General features: G+C 32.1%; 2 protein-coding genes across 5 annotated transcripts; both read right to left on the bottom strand.

The window, feature by feature from the left end:
* Positions 1 to 426: 426 nt before the first annotated feature.
* Positions 427 to 11,503, bottom strand: LOC132939661 (probable serine/threonine-protein kinase DDB_G0280133). 4 transcript variants are annotated; one of them, XM_061006952.1, is made up of 8 exons: positions 10,892 to 11,503; positions 6,244 to 6,542; positions 6,004 to 6,180; positions 5,685 to 5,783; positions 4,742 to 4,937; positions 4,504 to 4,682; positions 3,429 to 3,726; positions 427 to 3,335 (listed from the first exon to the last, which is right to left on the bottom strand). In XM_061006952.1, the coding sequence occupies exons 2-8, from the start codon at positions 6,532 to 6,534 to the stop codon at positions 2,596 to 2,598; spliced, it is 1,980 nt and encodes a 659-aa protein (XP_060862935.1). In that variant the 5' UTR covers positions 6,535 to 6,542; positions 10,892 to 11,503; the 3' UTR covers positions 427 to 2,595. The 4 variants fall into 4 exon arrangements, with proteins under 4 accessions (XP_060862935.1, XP_060862932.1, XP_060862933.1 ...); XM_061006949.1 differs by having other exon boundaries at positions 4,477 to 4,682; positions 10,892 to 11,491; XM_061006950.1 differs by lacking the exon at positions 10,892 to 11,503 and adding an exon at positions 10,238 to 10,369 and having other exon boundaries at positions 4,477 to 4,682.
* Positions 11,504 to 12,017: 514 nt separating this feature from the next.
* Positions 12,018 to 24,119, bottom strand: LOC132939660 (forkhead box protein K2). The gene is made up of 10 exons (XM_061006948.1): positions 22,906 to 24,119; positions 20,778 to 21,035; positions 19,479 to 19,637; positions 18,987 to 19,410; positions 18,494 to 18,645; positions 18,177 to 18,391; positions 17,108 to 17,251; positions 16,376 to 16,487; positions 16,109 to 16,310; positions 12,018 to 13,654 (listed from the first exon to the last, which is right to left on the bottom strand). The coding sequence occupies exons 1-10, from the start codon at positions 23,244 to 23,246 to the stop codon at positions 13,439 to 13,441; spliced, it is 2,223 nt and encodes a 740-aa protein (XP_060862931.1). The 5' UTR covers positions 23,247 to 24,119; the 3' UTR covers positions 12,018 to 13,438.
* Positions 24,120 to 26,679: the final 2,560 nt, after the last annotated feature.

Genomic DNA, 26,679 nt, shown 5'->3' on the forward strand with positions numbered 1-26,679 from the left:
CATTCACTTTCTCGTCGAACAAGATACTGAAGTTGAAAATCGAAGCATTATTTCGACTACCTATCATACACAAAAAAAAAAAACAACACATCATTGTAAAACCAGTACATTCATCGATCTATCTCAGAATCTAAAATTTGATTTAGATATTACATCTATATGGATACTGGGGCTGGGGTGAACTTCTAATAAATATTTGATAAAAAACAATTAAGACAACTGATCATAATAGTTATAAAATGTTATATCTTTGAAAAATCATATATAGAACCAGATTGACATAAATACAAAATCGCTACCGTACTAATTGTAAGGTAATAAATAATAATGTTAAAAAACCATATTTTTTTTTTATAGATATTTTTGAAAACAAATTTGGTATGAATATATAAAAAAAAACACATGTTACCTTAAGTAAACCATCAATAAATACACAAATCACATGCATTTATTTTTATAAGTAAAACTAAAACAAAGAAAAATATGTTGTTAATCATTGATAATAAATGCATGTATTATTTAAAACCGTTTAACCAAAAGTATTAAGACAAATTATAATGTAAACTGAATTAAATAAATATGAATTAACCTAGCCCATACAACCAACAAAATTAATGTTTTATGTTTATACAATACAAAACATTCCTTACACGTAAGTATAAATGTTAACATAAATAATATAAAAGTGATAGTAATTATTAGTTAATAACATTCAATTTTGCTGAAATTTTAACTAAAATATATCAAATATGTGAAATTGTCCTCATTCATATGGCTAACAAAAATAGCTGTATAAAAATTCATATCAAGTAAAAAAAATATTGTCATTTTTGTTTTAACATTTTAAGATCTAGATGATGATATGCACCTCTATTTACACTGTAACTTATCACATAGTTCATATTTAAAATTATAGACCATTAAACATATTATGTAGCATGTGAATTACATTGTTTTTTTTTTGGTTTAGACGTTTTAATTGACAAAATAACAAAAACAAAAAATAATCTTAATACAAAATAACGGATTTCTTATATTACATTAAAATTACTTAACTTAATATGAACATAAATAAACTAACATTTTATTATTTTACCCTTGAATCAAATTATTATTGCTAAATTTCTAAAATCATAGTGTACATTGTTTATAAATATGCATGAGTTACACACATACATACATATACATATCATATGTATGTATGCATATATGGAAACTATAACTTATCACATAATTAATATCTAATGTCTTAAAGACATTGCAGAAAAGCCATAGACATAAATTAAATTTAGTTTTTTTGTATCACAGTGCTTACTTAAAAAAAGATATAATGTATTAGATGTTTTTAAAAGCGTTCATTTACAATTCATTAACAAATTATATACTTAACTTTTAATTATATTTGGTAATAAAATGTATGCAATATACCAAACTTTGGTCACTTATTATGAAATACATTTTAAATTAATTATTTAACCAAACTAATTGTATTGATAATGTATTATGGTTTTTCTATTAAAGAACGTGGTTAAAAAAAGTCATAATAAAATAAAACATGAAAAAAAAATGTAACTATCAAGCATTAATAGGAAATATACACATTAACTGTCCAATAAATTAAAAAAAAAAATTGTATTATTTTATAAATAATTTAATTTAAATGTAGATCTTGCTACATATTCATTCAAAGTTTTTGTTAATTAACTAAAATATATTATTATTATACTTTAAAAACAAAAATATTTTAATAATAATATAACAAACAATAAAATGTTTAGTAAAAAATAAAAATAACATGTTTACACAATATTTTCATCAACAATAATGAATTTTAGAAATACACAATTTCGTTATAAATAAAATAGACTATACAGCTTTTATATAATAATTTTTAATTATCTTAATATTTTAAAATTTAAAAAAATAAAAAATATGTATTCTATTATCCTGCGCTTAGTATTGCAGTTTATTAATCTATACTTTATATTTAAATTCTGTCAATGGGGTGAATCATAAATCTTCAACAAATAAAGAAGGGTGAGCAAGAGATTGGTTTCTTTTTGTTGTATCCTATTTACTTGAGATAAGCAATAATGAGTCTTTTCTCCTCACAATCCTCCATTTAACCAAAAGATATTACAAATTCAATAATAAAATTATAAATTATGATTTTCATGAGTTAAAATAAACTATTATAATTTGAGGATTTTAAATATTTATGCTTCAATATATAATAAACAATAGGCTAGGTTAATGAAAAATTGTTATTGACATTTATTTTCCAGTCAGAAATTATAAATATATGTTTGCATTAATAATATCTAATCTCACAAAATTATTTGCTGTTTATACAAAATAATGTCATCCAAGTAAATTGTATTATCTACAATATTGAGCACTTCTGTTTCTATATAATTTTTAAAAAAAATAATGGAAGTTATTTTTTGGTAGAATTTAAAAATAGTATCATATTATGTTAAAATTGATTTAGATCGAATGACTTTTAGGAAACGATTAATATAGAATACCTTTAGTATACTTGCATTATTATGGTGGCTCTTGTTTAATTGTCACCTTGGCAATTGAAAGTATAGGTCATTGAGATTGATGGTGTAGTAAACCAAGTGCTTCTCTAGCATCAGACTGAGTCAAAACAATACTTTCATTTTCTCCTCTAGAATCGTCTATTGGTTCTAGTTTAGTAATAACTACTTGATGGTGTTCCACATGTGGTGGAGATGGACTTTGATGTTGTTGTCCTACAGCCTCAATGATCATCTCTTGTTGGGCTATATTTGGACTATTTGGTTGCTGTTGTTGTTGTTGTTGCTGCTGCTGCTGTTGTTGTTGTTGTTGTTGCTGCTGCTGCTGCTGCTGCTGTTGTTGTTGTTGCTGCTGCTGCTGCTGAATCTGCTGTTGCTGCTGCTGAATTTGCTGCTGCTGTAGTATAATCAACTCTTGTTCAGTAAGTTTTTGGTTGCCTTTGGTGATGACAATTTGATGATCACTTGGAGGGGTAGGACTATCGTTTCTTCCACTAGCAACAGCATCAATTATCATTTCTTGGTGTGCCAAGTTAATGATTGGTCCTGAATGACTTTGATTTTGGATTAACTCCGGGACGGACATTTTTTGACGATCTGTCACTGTTACTTGTTCTGCCATTTGTTGAAGAGCTGCATGTTCTTCTTTTAAACGTTTAGTAATGTGACTTTGAGTGTGTTTTCTTAAATGATCTCGCCGGTAGAAGCCTTTACCACAATCCTGGCATACTTCAGTCTTTACGCCTGAGTGGATCACAGCATGCAAATTTAAATGTTCTTTTCTTTTGAAACCTAAATTATTAGAATTTTTAATATTTAACACAAAACAACATTATAAATATGTGTTTATTTAAATATTACTGATTGTAATGAACAAAGTTTTACCTTTACAACAAACATTACAAACAAATGGACGTTCTGGATTATGACCTAATTTATGTCGTTCTAGATGTTCTTTTCGTTTAAGCCCAGCACCACACAGGTCACATATAAATCTTCTTTCTATTTTATGAGCAACTAAATGTTGTTCAAGCATTTCTTTATCTGGGTAAGCCATGCTACATTCTGGACAACAAAACAGGAGAGTACCATCTAAGGCAGTTGCAATATGTATTTGACCAGGTCGTGGTTTTCGAGGAGCCGGTGGTTTCTTTTTGTACTTTTTTTTTCTTTTACCCTTTTCCTAAAAATGTTAACAATATAAAGTTAAGAATTGGATAAACATACCAGGTTCAAATTAACAATTATTACCTCGAGGTTCCCATACTATGGGTCATAATTTAAGTTTTAAATATTTATATATAAAAGAGAAATGATATATTTTATGTGTAAATACAAGTACATACGATACAGTATTTTCTGTATATTTATATTGTACATTAATGTTTGAATTTAATTTTATCATTGATCACTGCTGTGACAATTATAAGTGTACCAGAAGTGTCAACACAACACCATGCGACAAAAATTTATCGCAAACATTGCAATCATAAATGAAGTCATTAGTATGTTTTGTGTCACCAAAATTTAAACTTTTTCAAAATGTGTTGTACCCTGAAAAGTTTGGGAACCATTGGTCTATGTAATGCATCAATTCCATATGAATATTGTTTAGAATATCAATGAAATTAATAATTAACTCATATTATTATTAATTGTTCATTATTTAAGTAATATTTCTCAGTATATTTTTGTAGTTTTAAATAAAAATGATAGTTACTTTAATTGTAGTTTTATATCTATATTAAAATATTTTATTCAAAACCACAAAAATTAACAAATGAGTATAGCTATAGCATTATTATAATATACAAAAAATAACAATCACGGTGAATTAAATTAATACTGATATTAAAATGTTTAAATTTTATGTTGCAACTACATACAGTTAAATTATTAATTGATATAGGTGATAATATGAATTTATAATTACCCCACTATTAGTATCTTCGTAAGTTACCATTTCACTAGTGCCATCATCTTGGTTACCAGATGATTCCATACTATCTCTTTTGTTATTATCGGGTGAAAATTTTAAAAAATGTCCAAGAGGTATATTATCATGATTCATAGATATATAATCAGCCAATGAAACAGAATTATTTGAATTAGATGAGTAAGTCATAACATATTGATTTGCTGCAAATAAATTTAATTTTTAATTCAATAAATTACATTTAATTATTTTTATTATTTACCTGAATCTTGTTCATTTTGAATTCTTAATCGTTTGTCCGCCTGATTATCTTTTTGATCGCCAATTATTTTGTTGTCTTGCTGATTACGCCGCACGACCATTTCTTGATTTACCACTACTGCCAATGGAAATGGTATACCATTACTATCTGTGCTGCTTTGTTCGATTACTACTGGTTTAACATCTTGTATCATATCCTAATATATAAGAAAAATATATAAAATTAATAACTACTATTATTAACAACCTTTTCAATGCTAAGATTTTTTCTCCTAAAATACCCAGCTCTGATGAATAAATGTCAGTTTTTTTTTTTAATATTCTTTCATTATGATAAATTTAGTTACATTGAACCATTATCATATGTTGAAGTTGAAAACATAATTATTTATTGACTTGAATTTTAAGAGGATGTCAGCGCACTATTGGTTTTCTCTCTGACCCACGCACAACATAGCAAATGTACGTTTATCAAAACTAACTCTGTGTGGTTGATATTAATTTTAATATTAGAGTGAATTCACTTATCACCAAACTTTAAGTTAAGAACATTACATGTGTCCCTAAACTTACTATTTTATGATATTTTAATTGTTATGTAAGTCATGAGCCATGTAAATTATTACAATTTAAAAATTGGTGCATCAACAACCTCTTAAGTTTAATTTATACGACCAGGATAACCAAACACAGAGCCTAGTAGGGCATGCTATAATTAGAAATGACATCATGTTAATAATCACTAGACAACATAATAACTTTAAATTTCTATCATTCATACCAAAATGAACATTGAATCTTTTTTCACTATTAAATTTGTTATTTTCAACTGTCTTTTTTGGTATAATCACCAAACAGATAACCTACTCATTTTATTTTATGGACAAAGGAACATATTAGTACGCCTGTAGCAGTGAAATGGTTGTTAAATTAAAAGTAATTACCTGGTCCTCTTGAACGTCTTGCAATAAATCCGACGATTGCATTGAATCATTGTTGTTGTTATGTATTTGGTCATTTGAAACATCACCTTCTTGCTGTAACTAATACAATATAAATAAATATAGAGATTTAAAGATGAGTGACACTTTGAATTTAATTGTAAATCACTGCTACCCAAACAAGGAACAATTCTCATAAAAATTGGTGATGTAAAATACCTAAGCTTTGTCAATGTTTTTAAATTTTAAATTAAAATTCAAAATTATTTACGGGGAAAAAAATTAAGCTTCTATTTTCATATTGTTTTATGTGATAACTAACTTGAAGTTGAATGGTTCCATTGTCTTGTTGTTGGTTATAAGCTAGTTGTAATACTGGTCCAAAAACAGGCAAAAGTTTATCACCAGATATACCGCCTTGTCCAACTACTTGAATTTGTATAGTTTGACTTTGTTCTCCAGGCTTAGAACCAGGAACAGTTATGGGAATAGTAAATATCTAAATAAAAATATTATGTATTAATTAAGAAAAAATTTAAATTTAAAATTATGTTTAACATACTTGTCCTTGTTGGTTAGATGACCCAACTCCAGCTAGATTTACAGCAAAACCATTTGAATCTAGTGGCCTCAAGTAAGTGACACCAGCTTCATCACTGTTCAACAGTGCAACAACTTGACCACTAGTATTAGAAGTATTAACTACTGTATTGGTGTTTGATGCATCAGTTTGTTGTTGAACATTTGTATATTTGTTTCCTGTATTAACTTGAGTCATGTTTGCACTCGAACAGGTATTAAACGAAGTTGCCGGCGCAGCGGTCACAAATGTAGGATAACTTCCAGTATTCATACTTCAATCTAAAATAAAAACATAACCATTAATAAATGCAAAATAAATAAATATTCTAAACAAATAGTATTGCAATAAAAATAAATAAACTTAAACGATTAAATTAACTCGCAGATAAGTACTTCTTTTCTTTATCAATACTATTAAAAAGTTTCAACTTGTAAAATCACCAAAAATATACCTCCTATCTACACAAAAGAATATACCCATGATAAAAAAGAAATTCTAAAACAAGTACCTACCCAACACCAGCATTATATTAAATCAAATTTTTTTTCAAACTATAAATTTAACAATTAGACAATGTAAATTTCAAAAAAAAAGTCTAGCTAATAATAACCAGTATAAGACAGATTTTACTACTAAAAAATCAAAATACCCTGTTTAAAACTAATTTAATTTTGTTTGAACAGTTAAAAACAATAAATTCACGATATGCTAATATTGGTATCAAGCATAATAAATCAATAAAATCTGTTATATTTTTGAATATTTAAGTATAAATATTATACTCTTAACATTTATTATATTATTTGCTATATCTAAAAGAAATAGGTAGTCTGCTTAATTCAAATTTTACAATAGCTCATAAAATCAAATAAAATGTTTATCTATTTTTAAATATTGTTTTGTAATTAGTTATTTAATAGTGTTATAAAATATTAGGTATTCGTCTATAATGTTATCGAGTTTATATTAAAAGATATGTTTAGGTATTCATTTAGAGGTTATGCAAATACACAAAAACTGATATATATATTTGTTAACCTTAATTAGTCATTTTATAACTCACAATTTTATTAATTAGATACTTACAAATGGGAGACATTTAGAAATTTCAATGCCTATAAAATCATTATGCAATGAGGCAATTTAGATAGCTTTGCTTCAAATTCTATTTAATATACCTACCTCAATCAATGATTTTCTAAGAAATTGACTGTCCATTTATAGGTAGGTACACAAAATGTATTTTAATAATATAGAAATGTTGTATCTTTAATGTAAAAACCAATAGTACATGTCTTGATAGTTGATAATAAGATAAGCACTATTTAAAACAGTTTAACTGTAAAAATATTTATAAATTGCTTATGAGAATTCTAATATGATATTAATTGCTTTGGTTTATTAGGTACTATACACATTTAAATTGTAATTATTAAAACTGAAGACTTTATAGATAAAAGTCAATCTTTCATACAATTTTAGGATAGCTATTTTCATATTTCTAAATTATTAATTTGTTTTAAGAATATAAAGTTGCTAAAAATATTATTCATACTAAAATATTGCCAGGTAAGTATATACATATGGAGTTTAATTTTAAATTAAGTAGGCCCCATGTATTGTTACTTTCTAAGGTAAAGAGACAAATTGGAAAATATGTTCTTTTACATTTAATTTTTGTAACCTAAAATAAAATTGTGATAGTTCATAAAGCACATTTTAAAAATATTGCAATTTATTTAATATTAAAAGCATTTCATGAGTAAGTACCATTTTAGTAAGTATGCTATTTAGTCAATTTTATTAAGGACATATTTTTGGGTTTTTCAGTTATAAAATATCATTAAATCATCTCAACTGAATTACTGTCACATATTATGCTAGTTGGATATAATTTCCAATGTTCACAAAGCTAGTTACTTTATATTAACATTTCCACTAGTGAATTATATGTTACTCAGTACCTTGTCCCTATTGAACAGATATCATATTATTTAATTTTACTATAGGTACAGTAAAACTTCAATGTAATGGAATTCTTTGGCACCGACTAATTTGTCCATTATAAAAGAGTTTCTGTTATAGGGAGACTAAAATATATGGGAAATAGGTTATTCAGGACTGTTTTAATTTTCTGACTTTCTGTTATAAGGCGGTTTAGTTGTATAATTTAGGAAGCAAGGAATATAAAGTATCGTACAATGTATAAAGTTGAACAGCTCAACCAACAATACAAAACATCCAAAATTAAAAGATAATTGTAATTTTTAAAGAGAAGTAAGCACGAATAAAAAAAAAGGATTATTACCTATAGTAAAATTGCTAGAGGCACATTTTATAATGATAGTATTGACTATAGTGGGTGCACAATATCATTAGAGTACCTATAAATTGTATAGACTATCCCTGTGTTTTCATCATCTGGGAGACATAAATACATAATCAGTATTTTCACAGACCATAGTAATAAAATAAGATATTAATCATTAATATTTAACCTAAAAACAAATGTAAATAATTATCACTAAGATAGTACCTACATTTATAGAATTTATATTCAATAATAATAGTTATTATACAGGTTCAGTGTTCAGTATTACGAATATTAATTAAAAGTCCAAAGAGCAATGACGTGTATTATTAAATGATACATTTAAGGTTACCCCTAATGTCTAAGGTAATTTAAGTATACCCTAAGTTGTTATTTGGGTATATTTAAAGTTATAACATTCATGGTTTGTATTATTATTTACTGTTTAAAAAAAATAAATTCAGATTAAAATCCTTTCTTTCATAATATTGTGCCTATCTATTTTTTTTATAATGATTGTGTTGGTAAAATGAATATATATATAAAAAAAAAAACAACAATAGATCGATGTGTCATAAATAAATAATAATAATGATAAAAAAAAATTGCAATAGGCACTGAAAAAGTATTTATGCGTTAGAAATGTAAAACAAAGACATTTTTTTATAATGTGTTATTGATATTGTTATTGTGCAATGCTACTCTGAACACAAGTATTGAGTAAAAAAAAAAAAAAAAACGGGAAAATAACAAATGCGATTGTGTGTCGTCGTCGTTGCTATCATAGAGGTTTAGTTACATAATTAATTTGCGAATGAAAAAACACCAATAGACTTGATGATTAATTATGAAAAAACCAATTGAAAATACGAGATAAAAGCACCAGAGATATCGGGTGGGTAGATAACGGACAAAATATTATGACGTTGTGACTAAACGCAAAACATCATATTAGGGCATTACTGCACTGGGCAATTGGCTGTGAAAAAACGAAAATCGCGTACAGAACGCGAAGAAGAAATTTAACGGCGGAAGCGGTGCGGACGTCGGAAAAAAGCGATGCCCACAGTTTTCCGGAAAACCACTCTGATCGATGACTGTAAAGTGTACCTTCTTTTCGTTTTAGACTGGACGACGTTATTATCATTACACCAATGATTATTCGTTTCGTACGCGGCGCCGAGAACACTACGATCAACGAAACAAATCCAAAAACCGTTGACGCGAGATGTTACGGCAAAGACGAGCCGACCGGCGGTGGCGGTGTTAAAAACCCACTCGGTCCGTCCCACAGGTTTTTCTCGAATTTGTCGCTTCCCGAAAAACGCACAAGGAATGCGTTCGCAAAAAGTAATTCACGCAGGCACAACCAGAGCCAGAACGACGCACACGCGTACATACAATTCTTATAAGCAAACAAACAAACAAACATACACACCACACACACACACACTCGCTTGCCAGCAATGTAATAATAAAATATAAAATATATATTATTATTATAATAGTATAGACGGTCGCACAAACCGTACGTACACGCTTTCACTTTCTACTACTATCCAGTCGCGTGTATAATGAGCGGAGGAACGGAATGGAAAGAAAAAAAATTGTATTATTCTAAACAACCAGGATGTGACTATAATATACCGCCGCAAGACCTACTTATATCGGTACGGAAATGTTTTATAAAAATCGGCCGCCGGTACTTTCTCGAGACGCGCGCGCCGCGGTCCTCTAGTCGACGTCGTCGTTATATATATTTTAATAATGTGCAGCGATCGTGTAAGGCGCGAGCGTCCTCCGGATCGCACACGGCCCGCCGGCCGCGATCGTTTCGCGCCCCCCGTCTCGGGTTGGAAAAAAACGACTGTCCTAATGATTTCGGTTGTTCCCCGAACACGATCAAAATCGACGACGGCACAAAACCGTCGGCGTGCGTGGTGCGTACCGTTATCTCGCGGGAAAAGAACGCGACGGCGCGTTCGATGCCGATTATAATATGAAAAAAAAAAAAAACACGGCGACGACCGCGACGGGAAAAAAATAGTAAAAATGCTCCAAGGAGAGGGACACCTCGAACAGCGCGCTTGGAGGGCGGATGGACGGGCGGGCGGGCGGGCGACGGCACGGCACACCACCGTTGACCCAAGTCGGGATGAAAACGCGTACGCACACGCACACGCACCGCCGTCCACACATACATGTGCGGGCCACCACTACGTAAAGGTAGGGGCAGAGCCATTTTGGAGAGAAGGCCCTGTGCTGTACGTGAGCGGGGACGACGCGGCGGCGGCGGCTCACACGGATGATACTCACACGCGACGGTGACGGCGACGACGCTCAGACGTCAGCTTTCGGTGGCTCCGATTCGACGTCTTTCCCGCAGCGACCAGACGTCACGGGGGCTGCAGCTTTTCCAACGGTGGCCGAAGCAGCAGCAGCAGCAGCTCGGTTTTTTATAATATTATATTCTATTATGTAAGGCAATAATAATAATAGTAATATATTATTCCGTATTGGTCTTTGGTTTTCGTCATTCGTTTCGCGGGACATAAATTAATAAAAACTATAATGGATAAAATATAAGATGCATAATAATATATGTACGTATTTTGTATATATTGTGATTGAAAAAAAAAATAATAATGGTAATGAAAATAATAAAAACACTAACACTACATAACGCGCGCGCGCTGCTCGATTGTCGTCGACGTGAACACGGGCCGCCAGTTAAAAACTACGGAATACCTTTCGCCGTCCACGTACACGCCATTGCGAATGGTGGTTTTCACCGAGGCGACAGTGCCGCCACACGATCCGACCGTCAATTCTCCGGCCCCGGGCGGCGGCGCGGTATTACCGTGTCGCGGTCGCTGACGGGTGGCGGTGCGGTATTACCGTGTTGCGGCCGCTGACGGTAGCGACCGGTTCTCGACCTTGGCGTGGCAGCCGCGTTTATGTACTTGTTGAACGTCCCGGTCACGCCGTTGTAGACGCGCCGATCGGTGCTTTGGCCTCCTAGAGAGGCCCCTTATCAGCTACGGGCGGACAGACGTCCATACCGTTGGTCACACTGCATTTACCGTTATTGCTATACGTTGTACGGAAACTAGAAAGGCGCGCGAAACAGAGGTTCCGACTAGCGACGTACCACGCACAGACACCAGCTGCAGCTGCTGGGACGGTCGTCGGTTTTGGGTTACGTCGCCGCAGTATTATAATATTTTGTTCAGTTTTTTTTATTTACAATAGATCGATTCCCATTTAATTTTTTGTTATTTTCTCACACTCGCACGCCATGTGTAATACGATGATAACGTATTATTATCGTATACGTGACGACAAACTTCGTTTGTACGCACACCAATGGTAGGATAAATGAAATACTCGGAGATTTGGAAAAATGGAGGGAAAGTTTAAAAAAAAAAAATTAACACTGAAATTAAATAATTTATAAATTTAATGTCTCAACAAAATAAAGTAAATAGTAATCTTATATTACACTTACAAGTGTGCTAAAAAAGTATTGCGTTGACTATTTTTATTCCTTAATACAATTTGAATCTATTATATGATATAATATATAAATACTACTAACAACATCATGTTTATTACAATCTTTAAAAAAAACATTTGTGCTTGTCGGAACTGCTTAGGGTAATACAACTAGAGACGGGCTACACATAAATATGGTAGGGCCAGGTCCCACGCACATCCATCGAATAAAGACACCCAAGACAACAATACAATATTTATAAATACACATTTGCATTAGTGCATATTATTATTATTTAGTAAAGAACTAAATGAAAAAATAATTATTCGCTGATTGAAAAATACTTTTGAAATATTTATAATATATAAATAAACAAGAAAAATGTACAAGATGTTTAAAAATCCAACATAATAATTTTGTTTATGTTAAAACCCAACAAATTGAGTAGTTTAAATTTAATTTTATATAATTTTAATACCAATGTAAACTAAATCTTTCTAAACACAAATGGTAACACATTTTATTAAGTAGACAAAAACTTATTTTATAAAAATAATTATATTATATTCTTTGTATAATATAAAATGTCCAATCACATATTTATTAAAAATGAACTTTATAACATCAAAATTCTCAAACAATTAAAAACCGAAAAAAAGCTTTTGTCCACATACAGATTAAAAATTATGGCAATTTATTTTAATTTGATAACATTTATAATCAACAAAAAAAATAATAACAAAAGAAAAAATATAGAAAGATTAAATGTAATTGCACTTTAAAAAGAAATAGATTCCCTATCAACCAAAATTAAATTGTCAATTAATTGGAATTAATTAATTTTTTACAGTAGATATGTTATTACGGTTATGTACAAGGAACATAATGAGGCATAGGATAAAATAATAATGATGGTCATCATGTCAAATTTCGGGCTACCTTGTTTACTTGGATTTTTTTTTATAATTGCAATGATAATTTGTCTAATATCATAATAGCTAGAACAGTCATAAAAAAATGTTTAGCAAAAATACAATATTCTTACATTTACACTTTGTTATTAATGTAGTATGGTATTTTATAACATCATATATACTGCCTATAATTCAGCACAAGCAAAAAATAAAAATATATTACTTAATTCATAAAATAACTAAATATTTTGACAGAGAGAAATACCTAGTTTGATTTAAGCTAGATAATTCATAATTAATTAAAGAGAACAATGTATTACAATAACAATAATTTTGTAGCCCACTTAATATTTATACATCATTTATGTACAGAAAAAAATTGTCTTAAGATAAGACCTATTTAAATATCATAACAATAACATGTTTAAACTTTTAATATTATATAAAGTACCTTTAAGGGACGCCATTTATTTCTTGTTGATAATAATTTAATTTGGCACGCTTAGCTTGAGGTTCTTGAAAATTGTCAGAATAATTAGTATCCGGTTCTTCTTTGGATTCTTCAAAATTGCTATCTTCAACTACTTCTTCCTCTTCTTCAATTTCTTCACTAACAACTTGTTGATTTCCATTTTCAGAAGATTCTTCAGATTTGAAGCTCATAGATGTCTAAACAAACAAAATTTACAATGTTATGATAAATAAAAGAGGCTTATTATTACGCTCATATATAAAAAAAATAGATAAAATACAGGGGCGGACTACTGGCCAGGTGTGCTAGTATGCCGTAACACACGGGGCCGGTGCATCTGAACAATTGATAATATTGCTAATAAATGTATTTTTTATTTATTTCTAAATACAAAACAGTGTGACTGAAATTAACTATCAAAACAATAGTAAACAAATATCGAAAGGAACATACATTTTTTTTTTTTATTGAACTTGAGCCCGACGACTATGGCCATTAGCTGTTGTAGGGGTTATGAACTGTGGTAAGGGTAAGGTTGGTACGGTAGGTTAGTTTTGTACGATTGTTTTTTTTTTTTAACGGTTGTTACGGTAGGTAGCAAACACATGTATGTGTGGCAAGGTTTTTAACTACTATGAACCCTGGTGGTCAACCATCCGGGAGCTAGTAGCTGTGGCTGTTACTTACTCCCAGTCGCATTCAGCGACTGGTAGCAGCCAACGTGCCACGCCAAGCCACGAACATACATTTATGATTCTTATAAAATATATAATATTATTACCTATTAGCTCTTGTCTATTTATATATTTTAAAAAATGTAATGCATTCTAAAATAAATCATATTTATTTTAGGATGTAATAAAATTGAAAAATACAATGTCCATCACAATTAAGATTGTTGTTTAAAATATTACATTAAAAAAATGAATCCCAGACGATCAATCACATCATCACTGAATGTCCAATTCGCGCATTTAAAGGTACCATAGAAGACATCCACCTGACGAAGGAAGAAGCGATGGAATGGATGAAGAACCTGGATGTGAAGCTATAGCATACCCCTTACATTTACCTAATGGGGAACCTCTTATCTATTTTTATGTTTTATGTGTTTATTTATTTTTGAGTTTTATTTTTATTTATTTTTTTTTTTTTTATTTTTGAGTTTTATCACTGTTGACCATCTTTTAATTTTAATTATGTAAATGTTATATCTTTTAATATTCTAAGTGTTGTTGATGTTGCTCATTGACGCCATACAAAATAATAATAATTAAAAAAAATGGCTCAAAATTGTTTTATTGAAGAAATGATTTATCATTTTGTTTCTTTAAGATTCAAAACACCCAACCCACTTAGCACAACAAAGGCGAGGTATTCTTGACTTCTACCACATAGCAGAAGCAAAGTAACAGATTTTTTATTTTGCTTTAATTGAAATCAATAACTAATATTTTGGGTATATGGTGTTATCACTTTTATAATTGTAATAAGGTATTTAGTATATTTTCAGAGATCCTACTGACTACAAGACAAACGAATAGGATTATTATACATTTGATAAACTAGCCGATAAAGTAGGTATTCATTCAGAAAATAAATAGGGGTTTGGACCATTTCATTTTGTAGAATACTAGGCCATTTACCTCCCAGTCCGCCCCCAATACAATAGTACAGTAAAATACTAATTTTATGTTTAATATTATGAAGATATTGTTATAGCAAGATCACAATAATATTGGAAGAGAAAAGACAAACACAATTTAAAAAATTAGAAAACAAGAATAAAAATGGAAAAATTTGAGAGAAGTGCTATCTTCAGGGAACAAATTATATAATAAGGCTTATAGAAGACTTTTAACCAGTTACGGACTAAGACAGCTAGATAACTAAGGAGAATTTGGTATGCTGGAGAAGGTTAACAGTAAGCAAATGCAAATGTAGGGAGGAATAGGATAACGCTAGATGCTTAGAGTGCACCCTTCTAGGAGTCTTATATGTATATTACTATATATAACTATATCATGATAAATTAGGACCACCAATTGATAATATTCTAAAACTAATTAGCAGTTGACTGGGAAACTGACACTATAATTAATGAACAGATTTTAAAGAACTAAAAAGTAAAAACATATAGATATGTGTGGTAATATGATCTTAGTTGCATAATATTGAAAAATGCTCAGTAAAAATACTAAAATAAGTTAATTTTTGTAAAAATATAAATTATTTGTTGACTAGTGACAAAAAAAAAAAAAATTAGATAAGAAATTTATTGTAAACATGATATGGGATGAATTGCCTATAATAAATTAGAAAAATTAGACTAATGACTTGCTATAGATAAATATGAAATAAAATAAAATAATATTTTTATGTAATTAAAAAACAAAATTATGTTGTGGTCATTCATATAATACGAATCATGAAGAATATTGATTTTAAACATTAAAGTAGGTATTTATAATTATGTCAGTCAGAAAAAATTATTTAAAAAATTAATTACATCGATACACAAAAACAAATATTTAGCTTAACAAAAATTTGTTCTCTGGTTATAAGAAATTAAGTAATTTAAAAACAATTTAATTGCATTGATCAAACATTTTATTCAATAACATCTCTATCGTTTTTTATGTAATACTAACCTGTTCTATATTTTCTCCCATTGTCTTTTGAGTATCGTCAATAATTTCTTCATGAATATCTTGAACTCCAAATTCTCCAGATTCTATTTCAATGCCTTGAGTAGGGTTATTTTGAGATATATCCTCATGTAGTTCATTATTTTCAACTTGTTTATGATGATTAACGGCTTTATCAATATTTAATGCATGATTCAGCTTAGAACTAAGATTAGAAATAATAACATTAAGAATAATTTAAATTTATCAAATAAGTCTATAGTTACTTACGCATCAAATGTCTGATCTAAAGCTTGCACAATAACAGGAGCTTGTGGCAATAAAGACTCCTTGATTGGTGGAGGAAAGGCAATAAAATTTAAGTTAGTTTTAGTTGTGCTTCCTGTAAAAAAAATGTGTTATTATACAGTTAATGATAAATTTCTAAGAAATATTAGTTTAATTTTAGTAAATTGATTTGATTTAAGTTAAAAGTATGGTCTGCGTAATATTTGTTTTCTCTCAGGTCTAAGAAGAGCAAGATAAAATGTTTTTATTTAAAATCGTTTTTTTTTTTTTTATTTTTACTTAAGTGTAAGATCATCACTGTGTACAAAAATTATAAGGTTAAGTGAAAATTTTTTTTTGCTTATCTGCACCTGTCTCCTACTATTTTTCAAAGGTGGCAACCCTAATTATAACTGGAGTTAGCGTACAAATTGTAAAAAGAAGACAAGAGTCTAAAATATGATGAACATATGTTAATATTAAATATGCATGATATAAATAATTTTTAGCTTTTTGTGAAGGAAATTGGAAATCAACCGTATCAAAAAGTTGAAAAGATATAGCGATTGTAAAGAAGATAAGATTTTTATTTTACTTTGAATAGTGGTAGAAAAATAAGTTTGAAAAAGAACAAATATTGTGTATTATTGAAATGCATATTTTAGCTTTTATAATAATAATTTTGAAAATCGGCCTTTGATCCGACCTGCAAAATATTTAATAAATTACAATTACCTGACTGAGATGTTGGAAGTCCATTGTTAACTATTGTAATATGTCTAGTTGTAGATTTACTATAAGTTGTCACTGGCAAGACTAGTCGTGACTTTAAGAACGTCAACTGCTGAGGACTTTGCATTTCTAAAACTTCATTGTTGGCTAAACAAAAATTAAAAATTAGTTTCATTAATTTTTATTAAAATTTAGTGAATCCTTTTAATTTTTAAACTTAATTGCAATTTGTTAATCGCTTTTGTCATTAAAAAAAAAAAAAAACAAATAGGCAGATTATGCATAAAACAAAAATGTTTATACTGAATTATTAAAAAGGTTTATTTATTAGTATTATTAATTTAGAATTTTTATAAAATTACAACTTCCAAGGTCAGTCATCCGATACAAAAAACAAAATTACTTTTCAATATAACATAAAGATTGTTCAAGGAGTGCAAATTGTAATATGTGGAAAGTGTACAATATTGATAATAATATCAATAATAGACACATTTTATGAATTTTTTTTTATTTTACAGAAGTTAAAAAAGGTTCTTCAACACTGCATAATACATAAATAAGGTGCTCAAATACATAATAAGCTTATAATAAGCGAAACACAATTTAGGATTTAGATTCTTTATACTTCAAATCGGTGGCGTAGCCAGGATTATAAAATGAGGGGTGTTTAAGTATAGATTAAAACCAAGTTTTTACAGTTTTCGTATCTAAATAAATTTAGGGTTCGGGACTTGACTTGTTGCACTAAAAATTATCAAAATATGCAGCTACATATTGGTATTATTTATGAAAAATGCGTAAAACATATTACAATTATGGGAATAAAAAACTAAAACACTCTTTAAACACCCAAAACCTCCCTTGGCTATGCCACTGCTCCAAATAGAATATAAATAAGCCTTGCTATTGATTAAAACTATAAATAAAAACCAAGCAAATGCTTGAAGTACCCAAGCCTACACCAAAATATTAATTGGCGAGTAACATAATATGAACATAGAACATACCATATTATTTAAAAACATTTTAGTATAATTAAAGACTTTTTTAATTATATAACAATTATTACCTGTTGATGAGACATAGTGAAGCACACCAACACCATTAGTATGAGAAATTTTATTTGGCGATTTCATTTGGTTTGAGATAGAATTTGCCAAACAAACTTCATCTTGTTGTTGGTCAGAAGAAGAAACTGGAGGCGATGGTGAAGTTTCTCTAGATAAGGAATCTGCGATTGATAATTCACCGCCAGTTATGTGACTTGGTGATGGAGGAGCACTCCTAAAATTAGATTAAATTAAGCAACAATACAACTTAAAAGTGTAATAGGTTTTAATAAACTTTAAATATTTAATTTATTTTTAACATATTTGATGAAACTACCTTGAAGACATTCCAAACGAGTTATGAAGCCTAAAACTAGGCACTCCTCTTATACGTCTACGCCGAAAAGCTTGCTCAATTAATTTTTGTTCAGATGAAGGATCAATTCTCCAAAAAGCTCCTTTTCCTGGTTCTTCTTGAGAACGAGGAACCTTCATAAAAATTTAAAATAAATATTAATTTAATACTTAAAAATCTAAATAATTAATAATTTTTCATCTTGTAAAAATTGAATAAGGCAAATTTTTATTTATTCAGTCTTAGTTGAAAATTTTAGCTTTGTAACTACTTAGGATGAATCAATTTTTTTTAATTTTTTTTAAAACTTGAAGAGACATTTTGTTGATTGTAAGACTAGTATACCATTTTATAATAAGGATGATAATAAAATTAAACTTTTTACAGAATTTGAAGCAGTCATAATTTAGATTTAGTTCCACTTTAAGTTCCGATTTTACATATTCTTAACTTATAGTAAAATAATTAAATTTACCTTTATAAAATAACGATTCAATGACAAGTTGTGTCTAATAGAGTTTTGCCAACCTTTATCCACAAATCGATAATATGGATAGTTTTTGGTAATATAGGAATAAATTCCACTTAAAGTAAGCTGACGATCAGAAGCTGAAGCAACAGCTTGTACAATGAGTTGAGCATATGAATAAGGTGGTTTTGATTCATCTTTAGATTTAGCATTAGAATTGCTATTGTTGTTGTTTATAGGTGTTGATCTATCCTGGATCACAGTATCAGGAGGACTATAATTTTGTCCCGTGGATGTTGATGTACCATTTCTATAAAAATCACCGACAAATGGTTCGCTACCGATGCTGCTAACATCAAAAACAGTTGCATCTAATGGGCTAGTTTCTTCATCTCGGCTATTTTGACTAGACATATTGTTTAAGTGTTTACTAAACAAACAATTTACATATAAATTATAAACATAAATATTAATGAGATATTTACACAAAAATCTTACTTTTCTTCTACATAAATAGCAGATGATGTAGGAGTAGAAATTACACCTATTTGACCAGGATGAGCTACTGCAGCTGCATATGCTGCCATTTGCAAATCTGGTCCAAGCGTATGTCGATTGTGTCCTCCTCTAGGACTAGTTGGACATGAATTAGCAGCACTAAACAAATAAAATTATTAAATAAATGTGTCTATAGTTAATGTACATTAAGAGTACTTCTCAGGGGCGGCAGATGTTTGTCAGGTTCAGTAGGTCGATTCCTACACCAGTGTTTGACTTAACTGTTATGCATGGTAATAAGCCCACCCACCACCGCTGATAAATACTCTTATAATAAAGACTAGGATTTTATTTCACATTTTCATTATTTAAAATTATTTAGGTACATACTAACATATTTTTTCATTTGTTAAGCTGCGGTCACACGATGATAGTAAAACACGATAGTTGCTGTCGTGATAGAACTATTATGCATGCATGATAGTTAAGGGGATTCCACCCGGTGATTTTCTGTCTTTGTCTAACACACGCAAAACATAGTATTGTAGATGTGTTTTTTGCCAAACATACCAATTTATCTAATCAAACAATAAGAATTCTAAAAACGATTTGAATTCGTCGTCAAGTCTACTAGAAATCGACTTTCCCAAAAGTTTGATATTATCCCCCAAACTCCTAAAAACGTCATATTAAAAGAGTATTTAAAAATTGTCTTATTTCAATTTTTGGAAATGTTAAATTCAAAAAAACAAAATTGTGAGAAAGTTGATTTCAAGTAAACTTGACGACAAATTCACATTTGTTTTTAGAATTCTTATCGTTTCATTAGATCAATTGGTATGTTTGGCAAAGAACCCGTCTTAAGTCCTATGTCGCGCGTGTGTTAGACAAAAACAGAAAATCATGGTATCGAATCCCCTTAATAGTAGATAGGGTGATAGTAACTATCGCGGCGTTCGTACGGCGACAGTACGCTCTTGAGAAAGTAACTATCAAGCAACTATTGTGTTTTACTTATCATCGTGTGACCACGGCTTTATTAAAATATTAACAAAATACTTATTTATAAAAAAGAATTAAAATAATAAAATTATTTAAAAAAAAAAAAATTAGGAACAAGTAGTTTTAATTGAAACATTCATTACAGCAGTTTCAAAATCTATAAAATTGGTAATATATTATCTTACATAACAAAGTGTTCTGTACACATTTATATATTACATTAAATAAAAGTTGGGTACACCTATCATACTTCACATTATTCACTAGAAAAAATACTTAAATTTAATTTATGCTCACCTTAAAGTGCCAGTAGGAGATGGAAAAGGACTCATAAATCTATTTTCCTTTGATAAATATGTTGAAGATTCTTGTTTGATAACTTGAGGAGGAATATTTATACTCAACGGACTAGCATAACTTCTTGAAGGTGTTGCAATTGGTCTAGTTTGAGTTTGAATAAATGTATTCTGTTGTAGTACAGGAGGTGGTGCCATTTCATCTATCAAAGAATAAAACACGAGCCGAATTGTTGTGCTAGGAAATCGCATTAAACACCTACAGAAAACAAAATAAAAAATATATTATTTTCTCAATTATTTCTAACAAATAGGTAGGCACATATTATTCCAAGAAAAAAAATTATAGCTATTATAAATATAATAGTAAAGGTATAGGTACCTATTATAATTTTTATTAGGCACCTATGTTAATAAATTATTTTATTTTAATTGGTAATGTTTGTTTTTTTGCAAAAAGTAATTATAAGAAAATATAAGCAATTACTTATATTGTTACCTATTACCTTTAAGACATACTCAACAAAAGTATCTATTTTTGATAAATAGTACCTTATTAGTTGTTTCAAAATAAAATATTGAAGAGCCAAAAACTAATAAGAGTAATTATTTAAAATTATACTTAAGTTTGGTATTCAAAATAGATATTGGTATTTTATTATCAGAATAATATTGAAAATATATTAAAAACCTGAGTTGGAATGATATTATGACATAATTTGAAAGCACAGAATATCATTAATATTAAATCCCTACCAATTATATTCTTCCAGCATTTCCCCATAAAACTAATGTTTATAGTAGGTACCTACTTCATAATCTTTGGTTTAAAACTAATATTTTTATCAGACACCTATGATTGGTATTTTACGTTTATGAATAATTTGTACCGCAAAAGCACAATTTAAAAACATATTTGACTTTATAATGTAAAAAAATTAACAATTCTAATTTTATTTTTAATGAAAATATTTAAGTACCTACTTAAGTTCACATATTTCAAATATGGCTTGATGAATTAAAACGCTAAAAATTAATATAAATTATATGAAAAGGAACAACATAATATAAAAATTATATCTACTTAATTAGTTTTAGTTGACTATATTTTATAATCAAAGAAGGTACCTATATCTAGTTAAGTACTATTTAAAAGTATAACATTGACAAAAATTAAATTAATTTATATGTTAATTACACTTTTACTACCTATTATATAAAATAAGCATTAATTAGGTACCTATAGGTAACCAATATTAGATATTGGAATCGCAAACAATGATGAATTTAGTATAGGTAATCAGTATAATTTTATTTGAGTTTGATATTCATATGGGAAATTATAGGACTTGTGCAATAAGTATTTTTTTATTAATATTAATTATTGTATTTTAAATGAAAATATTTAAACAGAATCTCATTGATCAACAAAGTAGTTTAATATGAAATTAAATCTGAAACATATTTTAAATTTCAGGGGTCACGGGACACATCATGTGTGAGGATAGTAGTATGTAGAGGAGGTATACTACCTAGTACCTAGGTATCATTAGAAATCAGATAGTTTCGTCAATACACTGACAACGACAATCGGGGTGGCCGTCAGGCACAGACCGCAACTACGTTTTTGTAAGTCCAACATCGAAACGTTGTGTAGGTCCAACGAATCTCGACGAAGATGATAAGGGAAAATATCTTTAAGCGCGTCGCGTGCGTGTGCGTGTGAGCAATAATCGACAATTTTGAACTTTGGCAACAGGGAGACCTTGAAAACCCGTTACACACGCACACACTTACGCGCAGCCATTTATAACCAAACAACAAAAACACGTTATCATCGATCGCCCGTAACAACGTTGTGTCTCCCGATTCGTTTATCATATCGTTTGGGAAACAAAACGTTGTGTGTAAACACAGAGCCGCCGGGCCCGATCGAACCGATCGACGGGGGGAAGGGGGGAGGGGCGGCGCCGCGTGCGAATTTTTTTTCGATCGAAAATTTTTTGAATAAAAATGCAAATGCCGGGAGGGTATCGTAGCGACGATTGTACAGACACAGACCGAGGCTCGCTTGGCGCATTGAGCAGCCGACGACAGCCTTTGCGGGCTGCCATCGCCGGGTACCGTACCTCCTGGGCAGCTGTAGCGCCGGGGCGCCCTTCCGCTGGAACACGCCGTCCACGAACACACCGTTCTTGCCGTGGCATGTCAGATAGAAGTTCGGGTGTTCGTACAGCACGTCCAGGTGACGCCGCGATATGAAGCTCGAGTGGCCCATGTTAACGTCCACCTGGCCCTTGGAGCTATTCCGACCGATGACGATACGCTTCTGTCGGATCAGGTACTCGAGCTCACGGCCCTCAAGCTTGGCGATCACGCCCGTCACGTCCTGGTCCGGGGCCCATTGCACATTAGTCGGGCTACCGGGCATGGACTTGAGCGCGTGCAGCGTCCAATCCGTGTCGGACATGGTGCACACGTAGCACCGTGTCTGCTGATGCTGATGCGACGGACGGACAGCGGGCGGGCGCGTGTGTATGTGTACACCACTGCACTTCAGCGGGCGGCGGCGATATCGCGACGAATGATAGAGACGATAACACGCGCGACAACGACGAAGACGATATCGCGGTACGGTGGTTCGTGTCGATGCTGCGGCAGTGTTGTGGTCGTCAGGCCCGGGCGAGTGTAGGCGAATAACCTGCACCGGTGTGTGTGCACGAGACGTACTCGGCGCGGCGGAATCGACGACGCGTTACGCGCACACGCACACTCGACGGCCGTGTATAGACGTTCCGACCGCGACAGACGGAGACAGAGTGATGGACGGAAGGGAGATCGTGAGCGAGTTGTAGACGACGGGGAGTGAAGAAGAGAGAGAGATAGAGCGGGACGGCGCGAGTTGCTGCTGCTGTTATTTTTTTTCCCCCGAAACGGCGGCGATGACGGACAGCGATGCGAACGACGAATAACCAAAGTACGAGTGCGAACGAATGTGTGCGTGTGTGTGCGTGTCTCCGTGTGGCGTGGTGTGTGTGTGTATGCGCGCGCGCGCTGGCGCGATAGTGTGAGTGTACTTAGGCGCGAGGGAAGGCGGCGGCGGTGTGCCCGTTTGTTTACCAGCAGATGACCGGCGGCCTCGGGTGGAGGGTGTGTACCACGTGACGATCGAACTGCTGCGGCGGCGGCCGGTGCTGCTGTTGACGTCGAGTGGCGATGACGGTGACGATGTGGGCGGCGGTGGCAACGGTGTCGTCGTCGATCGTCGGACACGCGTCGAGCCGACGACGAAACCCCGCGACGGCGCGCGCGCCGGTTATCGTTTTTTATATAATTCTTTCCCGCGCCCGCACGCCCACTGCTCCGTCACTCCGATTCTCAGCGGCCGACGTGACGACGTTGTCCTTCTCTGTTTTTTACCAAACCGATTTTGGGGGTTATGGCGGTATGCTCTACGCGGGCGGCACACACTATCGTCGAGCCGGCTGATTGCGTGTTTGATAATAAATAATAATCTAAACTATCTTCTTAAATTATTTGTATTGTACTGACAATATTATATATTTAAATTAAACGCGTGTGCGACGAGTTTGATGGTGATAGGTACAGTCATGGTGACGACGTGTACATATTAAAGGTCCTTCCCGGTGACGATGAATATGCGAATTGACGCAGGTCTAGGAATAGCGAAAAAATTATTTACATCGTTACAACTATTATTATTTATTATTATTATTATTATTTGAAACAAGACGTCGTCGGGTCCGCGCGTTATTATCGTAAATCGTTGGAATCGAATGGATTTTGGGGAGCTTGGTGGTTGCCTACTTGCCTCTATCAATCTCCGACGACCATGAGTACGCTTATATGTATATATATATATATATATACTCTATGATAGACTATTTATTATTGTGTACAATAAATTTGTATAGTGCTGATAATAATGATAATAATAATAATAATAACAGTCGTGTGTAATGACGGCGACGCGCAAGCGCACTCGTCGCTGTGCGCACACATACACGCGTCGTGCATATTATGTACGTCGTACGAGTACGACGCGGTACAGGCTGTGTGTGTAAGTTGGCGCATGCGTGCGTGCGTCTGCTGGTTTGGGCACAAAACAAAAAACAGCTGAGATCATCGTCGCCCGGCGGACGTCGAGGTTTTTATCAGCGCCGAGTAAACACGCCAAAAACGTTGTAAGCGTTTGTGGCCAAAGAGGTTGGAAATCGGCCACACCACCGTATGGTAGTACTAAATACAGAACAACTGTTGTGGTAATAATAATTGTACAGCAGCCTGAACAGATATTGTAGGCCACCGCTTTCGGCGACGGTGACCGGCCGACGGGTGACGTCGTACGACTATACTATATAGGTACGACACTCGGTCAACGCCACCGCAGTTCTGTTGTTTGTGTTCTTCTATCCGTTTTCAGACGACTTATTATATGTGACTATTTATGTTGATCGGTCGTTTCCCTCCTCCCTCCCACACTGCGTTCGATGCGTTCTCATTTACCTGATCGTCCGTCCGACCCGTACCTATCTATAAAAACGCTCGTCTGTTGTTGTTGTTATTATTATTATTATTATTATTGTTATTGTTATTGCGCTGTTTGTGCTCTGTAGCCGTCCTGTACTCTGTTGAATAGGGTTCACAGTACAAACACAAAACGCGCGCGCGCACACACACACGCACTTATCTGCGTTCTTGTGTATTGTAATTATGGTTTCGGGTCTCCGATAATAAATATTAATATAATATTATGTGCTCATCGTTCTTCGAAAGATAATTACAATAGGAAAAATGTTATATTAATTCCCACTGACAAAAATCGAATTTACTGATAACGAAAATTAAAAAAAAATCTATCGCTCGTCAGTCCAGACGGCTGCGTAAATGCGTAATTAAATCCATCGATAAAACCGTATAGAGTAGTAACAATATTCATAGTAAAAGTCACGGCATCGCGTAATTCAATATGATGTATGAATGTATGATACATCATATTATTATTATTATTATTATTATTTATAGTTTATACTGTTATATTATTGTTATAATATCCGTCGTCGGCACTTGGGCGGCGCACCTACCGCGTTGCCTCGTGCACACGTCATGACAATAATAAATTGACAATTATTATACGTCTCGATAGTATCGTCGCGATCGGGCACCGTTTTTTTTAATTTTCACACCGTCTGGCTAATCGAATAAAAAATATCATCCGATCGACGAGCCGGGTAGCCCACGTGGTTGGTTACAATGGTTACTTGCGCTTATCGCAGGCCGAGTCCGCGTTTATTTTTACACTCGTGACACACGTTTCGTCGTCGGCCGTGCTTCGGAAATAGGAAATCTGAAAACACAATACGGACACTTAGGTGTATTGGCAACGGACGATCGAGTGTCACGTATTATGTATTCCCAACCAAGGGCCAACGAAAAAAAAATTTTCGTCGGATTTTTAGGTAGAATAGACCATGGACTAGACCTAGACTATAGACTAGACCTACAGACTAAAGAATCACTAAATCAGAATTTGTGTGCATGTGTGTGTGTGTGTGTGTGTGTGTGTGTGTGGTGTCTGTAGTTGGTATCCTACGTAGTACGCTCCCACTGGAATTTTGGTTTTAAATTACCAGTAAATCCGAGATTACCAATGCCCAATATTTATGTAATTTACTTGTAAGTATAATTATTTTACACGGTAAAATGGACCATACAGTTAAAAAATAGTTTATGAAAATGAAATTAACTTATTGTATAAAAAATAAAATAACAGATTGAAAATAATATGCATTTTTTGAAATAGGTACCTAGTTGTGTATTATTTAAAATATCGGCAGGACAGTGTTGGGTGTGCATGTTGTGCAGGATACTCATGTGGAGCT

The sequence above is a fragment of the Metopolophium dirhodum genome, chromosome 2, assembly GCF_019925205.1.
Source record: "Metopolophium dirhodum isolate CAU chromosome 2, ASM1992520v1, whole genome shotgun sequence".
Classification (NCBI taxonomy): Eukaryota; Metazoa; Arthropoda; class Insecta; order Hemiptera; family Aphididae; genus Metopolophium; species Metopolophium dirhodum.